Source organism: Colobus angolensis, unplaced genomic scaffold (assembly GCF_000951035.1).
Source record: "Colobus angolensis palliatus isolate OR3802 unplaced genomic scaffold, Cang.pa_1.0 Scaffold201, whole genome shotgun sequence".
Lineage (NCBI taxonomy): Eukaryota > Metazoa > Chordata > Mammalia > Primates > Cercopithecidae > Colobus > Colobus angolensis.
This window is the reverse complement of record NW_012115167.1, coordinates 2,057,000-2,062,999: the sequence shown is the minus strand read 5'-3', so window position 1 is coordinate 2,062,999 and position 6,000 is coordinate 2,057,000. Positions and strand designations below refer to the sequence as shown.

The window sequence follows — 6,000 nt, the reverse complement described above, 5'->3', positions numbered from 1 at the left end:
CAAGTCCATAGCCCAGAGTGAAGCAGAAATTATTATTCTGTACCTGCAATGGATCTAGACTCATTGTTGGTAAAACCTACCTACCAAGGCAGTGTGCTCCAAAAGAGTTGGGGTAGGGTTGTAGGAGCCAGATTATCTTCTTCATATATCACTGTACCAAACTTTGGTCACATAATTAAGTCTTTGTAGTTTATTTCTTATGAATATGCTCTTCTCAAGGCTGAAAAATTATTCACTACATCACAATTTATAAACTGCTATTTAGTGTCTGGATAGAAAAAAGCAAGAGCAAACTGATCTTTGAATTTAATAAATGCTTTTGCATGATCAAATCCAAAGGCCTCTCTATAATTCTTAATTTTTTCAACCTTTAGGTAGTATTTTACACTCCTGATCATACCTTAATCTTGAATATCTGCTCTCTTTTCCATTCTATGACACAGTGTTGGAGAGAATAGGATATTATTGGCTTGCTTTTCTAGTTTTTTTGAAAACTCTTTTAAATGGCTATTCTTCCTCCACTTTCTCCTAGTTTTCATTTTCCCTTGATTTTCACATTTCCTAAGGTTCTTCCTTCATCTCTCTTCTAAGCAGACTCAAACAATTTCTCCCTTATTAATCTTATTAATTTTAATGGTAGGCATCCTATCTTCTTCCATTACTAGTGGGAACTCGGAGAAGAAACTCTTGGGACATAGCTGAACATTTGGGCTATGTAATAGGGATAACAGATGCTAATTGGAGTGGTATAAGCATTTTAATTTTTAATTTTTAATTGTAAGACTAATAATTCTCCTTTAAAAAATTAAAATATAAAAGATAAAAGTCTCCAAGGGCCATTATCCCCATTCTTTGTTCCCATCTCCATCCCCCAAAGTAACCATTCCTAGTAATATAGTGTGACTTTACTTATTTATTTGAATATGAATGTTGTAATAGTAAGCATACCATTCTGGAATTTGTGCTCTTTATTTATCAAAATGTTTGGATATTTTTCTGTGTTAGAATATACAGTTCTTCCTCAGGCAATAGCATTTAAATAGTAGTAATTTTGGTGGCAAAGCATATAAATGAAATCCTGTTTAGCATATCCTGTGGAACTTGAACTTTAATGAGGATCTTCGTGCAGTTTGTCAGAGTGATTCCAAAATGGAAATCATGCTGATGGTGGTAGAAGTAGTTCCTTGGCTTTCTGATCTTTAAACATATTGAGCATTTTTTTTTTATATTTATTTTGGGGCGGCTGACTTCAAATGGGCTATGTATAGACAATGGTCCCAGCATACCACGTATGAATTGATGATGGTAGTGAGTATCCAACTTTCTGTCTTGAACACCTAAGGATAATAGTCGAGTAATTGAATTAAAAAGTCTTTGTATGGTATCTTACCTTGTTCCCTGGTCATTAGATTTCTTCAATTATAGGTTTTATTGATAAGGAATGCTCATTTACAAGTTCAATTACCAATAACAGTGACTTGGATATCTTTTCTTTAAAAACTAAGATGATAAATTAGCAATAAATATTCTGGAAATCTTTAAGTCTAATAACCTACTTATGGGGATTCCGAATCAAGGAGTCAACTGCTTTTGGCAAGTGATTACACTGTGCAGACTATCAGTGGTAAAGGTGAGTGGGATGTAAGGTCACAGCCAAAAGACTGTGTTCTAGGAAGTGACTCATCACCAGACACCAAATCTTGTCCTTGCATCTTGATTTTGGACTTCTCAGTCTCCATGACTGAGAAATTAATTTCTGTGGATTACCTATCCAGTTTATGGTATTCTAACAACCCAAATTAAGATATTTAGTGAATAATTTATTAGCACCTACAATGCAACAGGAAATATGCTAAATGATTAGGGAGAACAATAATTTTCAGAAGATTCAAAAAGGTTTCCAAAAAGACATAGCACTTGAGAAGAACTTTCAAGAAAGGGTAGAAGTTCCAAGGGGGAAACTATGGTGGTGGGGAAGTTTAAGTTACTGGATACAATAAAGGTCTTAATTCACAGATAAATTATAAAGGGCTTAAAGTAAGGGACTATATGTCCTCTTAATCTTTGTGTTGATCCCACTTTTGCACAGCCTTTACTTTATTCTTATTAGAAAACATGTAGCATGGCCATCCTTAATCACCGAGTTGCAAAATAAAGCAGGTGTTATGTCCTGACCCTGCAGAGATACTCAAACCTTAGCATGCATCAGAATCACCTGGAGAGCCTGTTAAAACACAGACTGCTGGGCCCTATTCCCAGTGTTTGGGATTCCCAAGGTTTGAAATAGGGTCCTGTAGGGAATGAGAAACATCTTTCTTTCCTGTCACTAGATTCCTGTTTGAGTCCCTTATAAGAAAAGACAGATTAATAAGAGAAAAGCATGCAAATTTATTTAAGTTTTATGTGGCATGGGAGCCTTCAGAAATGAAGCCCAAAGAAACAGGAAAACCTGTGCATTTTTAGAAGGAACAGTGGACAGTTGTGGGGAAGTACGGTTGGACAAAGCAATAAACTGGGGTAAGCTGTCAAAAGTCTTTTTGTTCAGATTCTTTTCTATGTCCCTGTTTCTTTAGAGATAAGGATATTTCTTTCCTGTGGGTATAGGAAGAGCACCTCTGGATTGAGGATCCAATAACCCACCTCAGGGAAGAAGGATGGGAGAAGGTCAGAGAGTGATCTTAGGTTTTGCTGTTTTTCTCAAATGTCAAGGAGCCATATTTTGGGGTAGCATATCCTGAACCCCATCAGCAGTGAAAACTTGTATTTCTACATAGTCCCCAGGTGATGCTGTTGCTAGGTTCTAGGATCATATTTTGAGAACCACTGCTTTAATGTAATTTATATCTAACCACTGCTGCAGCATTCTTTTCTGTAAGCATCCAGAATGCTGTGACAATTCTTGTCAAACTTTAAGAATCTTCAGGATATCAAATTCTGTCTTGAGGGCAATAAAGATGGGTAGGGGACAAAACGATCTTTGCACAACCTTTGGCACATTACAATGATGTTTTTCAAATAGTAGGGCTCAAACACGTGATGCACTGGAAAATTGGAAAATTAAATAACCATATGGTAAATATTTTAATAAGTTTATTTAATCAGCTCTCAATAAGATGGGATGGATAACATTCCTGAGTTAGAAAAACGTATTGCAAGGGCTGTCAGAGGAAAATTAAGTTCAAGTCCATTAGCAGTCTTCACTCATGTTTTGCTTTTTGTATTTGTGAGTGCCATACACAGAACTGAGTCCACTGTTGACTTGAGTCTAATCAATACATATATACGTATATATGTGAGTGTGTCTCAAATATATCTGATTAAACTTAGTAAGCTACAGGAACTGTAATGTATAATGAATGTGTTATAATACATATTACTATAATGATACACAAAATAATACATTATTCTGTATGTTAAGGGAGAGAGGACAACAGCAAAGAAGGGGGTGTGAGAGGTTTAAGACAGAAGTGCTACAATGTCCAGGCTGTAAAAGTCATTTTATTCTGGAGGAAATGCAACACCAAAGTTGTAAGTCTTTAACAAAGTCAAACAGAATCATCAAAAGGGCTCCTGGGACAATCAAGGTTAGAATGACCAAAATGTATTATGTGATATAGTGAGGAAATATCATTCAAACCCAAATTGAGATACCATCTACCTAATAGCCAACCTGTACTCTTTAAAAATGTCAAGCTTATAAAAAACACAGACTGAAAACTGTTCCAGGTTAGACTGAGAACTGTTCCAGGTTGGTCAGTCAGTCCTGTGGACTTGAGCGCAATCTTCACTCCCACTACCGGTTGGGGAGCCCCGATGTCGCCTCCGGCAGAGCACCACTTGGCCTGGCTGCGCTTTACCTTCATTTCCGCCCGCGGAATCCTCCAGGATCTTCCCGCCAAGGCTCGGGTTTCCGCTCCGCGGCGTCCAAGCGCAAGCGGACTGCGCATGTGCAGGACCCAGCAGGTCTAGAGCTTCTCTGTGTCTCTCCAGACTTCGAGCCATGGCGGTGACGGAAGCGAGCCTGTTGCGCCAGTGCCCGCTGCTTCTGCCACAGAACCGGTCGAAAACCGTGTATGAGGGATTCATCTCGGCTCAGGTACCCGCCCAGTGGTTGCTCTCTAGCTAAGAGAGCCTCTTGCAGCGTAGCTGCGCGCAGAAGTCTGTGACAGGCTAGGAGGTTAGGGGCCCAGACTTGTGGGGATTGAGAAGGGCGGCGCGTAACGGCTCTTGGGAGACTGAAGGTTTGAGAAACGCCGCTGTCGCCGCCACCCCTGTGGTCTCCGCGCGGGATGGGGAGCTAGGAGGCGCCCGGCATGGAGCGGGGCTGGGGCCACGCCTCCTCTCTCCCTCGCCCTTCCCTGAGTTTGGCTTCCTTCTTCGTTCAGTGTCCCGTAATTGACTGTTCTTTGATTTTTTTCTCTTTTTTTTGGTAAATTTTGCCCTAACTCGATTTTAACACTCTCCACCTCCACGGATGTTGATGAGTTCACTCGAGAATCTGGGCTAATCATATTCGTGTTTCCTGTAGAAAGAATATTTGGGAAGAAAACCTTATTTTGGCCCTTTGCCAAGTCGTATGTACCTGAACACCCACAGTTACAATATTTTTTAGGAGAAGCATGACAGCAATGGAATTAATTAACTTTGCTGATTCCAGTGGCCTCTCTTACGGAGTTTATTACACATACTAACACATGTGTAGGGTTTCGAAGTTTACAAAGCGCTTTCCAGGTAGATAGCTCACTTAATCCTCAGCCCTTTGAGGCAGAAATTTTTAGAAGAATCATCATTCCCATTTTCTAATTGAAGAAGTCAGGGTATGGGAAACCGGAGACATTATTTGCTGATGATGACATCAGAATCCCTTAAACGCAGGCTGTGTGATTTCAGTCCTGGATTTTTTTTCTCTCTACATTGCACCAGGGTACCTTAGGTTAGCATTTTGAGTGTAGACATTTCCTTTTTGACCATTACATTCAAACTTGTGCTCGCTTCCCGACATCACGCATAGTCTTTGAGTATATGTGGAATTACCATATGACCATCACAGAAAGTAGAGGTTAAAATTCATTATTCCATATGGAAAAAAGTTAATCCACCTTTGCCTCTCCAATTAGAAGTATTCTTCTTGAATTACCTAGCTGAAAATATGATTCTCTTTTAGACAACATTTAGAAAAGTGGAAAAATTATTAAGTTATATATATATTTTTTACAGGAAGCATGTTATACCTAATTTTAGGCACTTTAAGGCAAATACTATTATGTATGTCTGCTAAGGCCTCTTAGAAAGCAAGTACAGCCATTAGAATTGAGATTAAAGTTTTTTATGACCATTGCTGTAGCTACAGTTCCAATTTGTACCTGCCTTAGCAGTTTATTTAAATTTTAACCTGAACATTTTACGTGTCTAAAAATATTTTGTGTATATTTCAAATTTACAGAAAACTAGCAAGGATATACAGCACAAGTAATTCCAGTATACCCTTTACCTAGATTCACCAGTTTACATTTTCTCCATTTGATTGATCGTTGTTAAGTATATGTATGTGGGTGGGCGCATATACACATTTTTTTCCTGAACCATTTGAGGTTAAATCAGGCATAGTTCCCCTTTATCCCCAAATACTTGAGCATAAATTGCATAAGAACAAGGACACACTCATACATAACCACAGTACAATGATCAAAATCAGGATATTTAATGATATACTATTATCTAAGAGTCCATATTTCAAATTTTGTTTATGATACAGTTGTATGTTTTATACCCCCTATCCCCTACCATCATCTGTCGTTAAGATCCCACATTACATTTAGTTGTCATATCTAACCTGGAACAGTTCTCAGTCTGTGTTTTTTATAAGCTTGACATTTTTGAAGAGTACAGGTTGGCTATTAGGTAGATGGTATCTCAATTTGGGTTTGAATGATATTTCCTCACGATATCACATAATACATTTTTGGCAGGGAAACTACAGAAAGATTGTTTTGTCCTTCT

General features: G+C 38.4%; 1 protein-coding gene across 4 annotated transcripts in view; it reads left to right on the top strand.

The window, feature by feature from the left end:
* The first annotated feature begins 3,939 nt into the window (after positions 1–3,939).
* The window catches only part of FANCL (Fanconi anemia, complementation group L), a 79,149-nt gene continuing 77,088 nt past the window's right edge, over positions 3,940–6,000 (top strand). For 3 of the 4 annotated variants that reach the window (XM_011941805.1, XM_011941804.1, XM_011941803.1), the window contains exon 1: positions 3,940–4,096. In XM_011941805.1, the coding sequence (XP_011797195.1) occupies positions 4,001–4,096 (96 nt within the window). In that variant the 5' untranslated portion in view covers positions 3,940–4,000. The remainder of the gene's footprint in view (positions 4,097–6,000) is intronic. The other variant, XM_011941806.1, reaches the window with a different exon arrangement.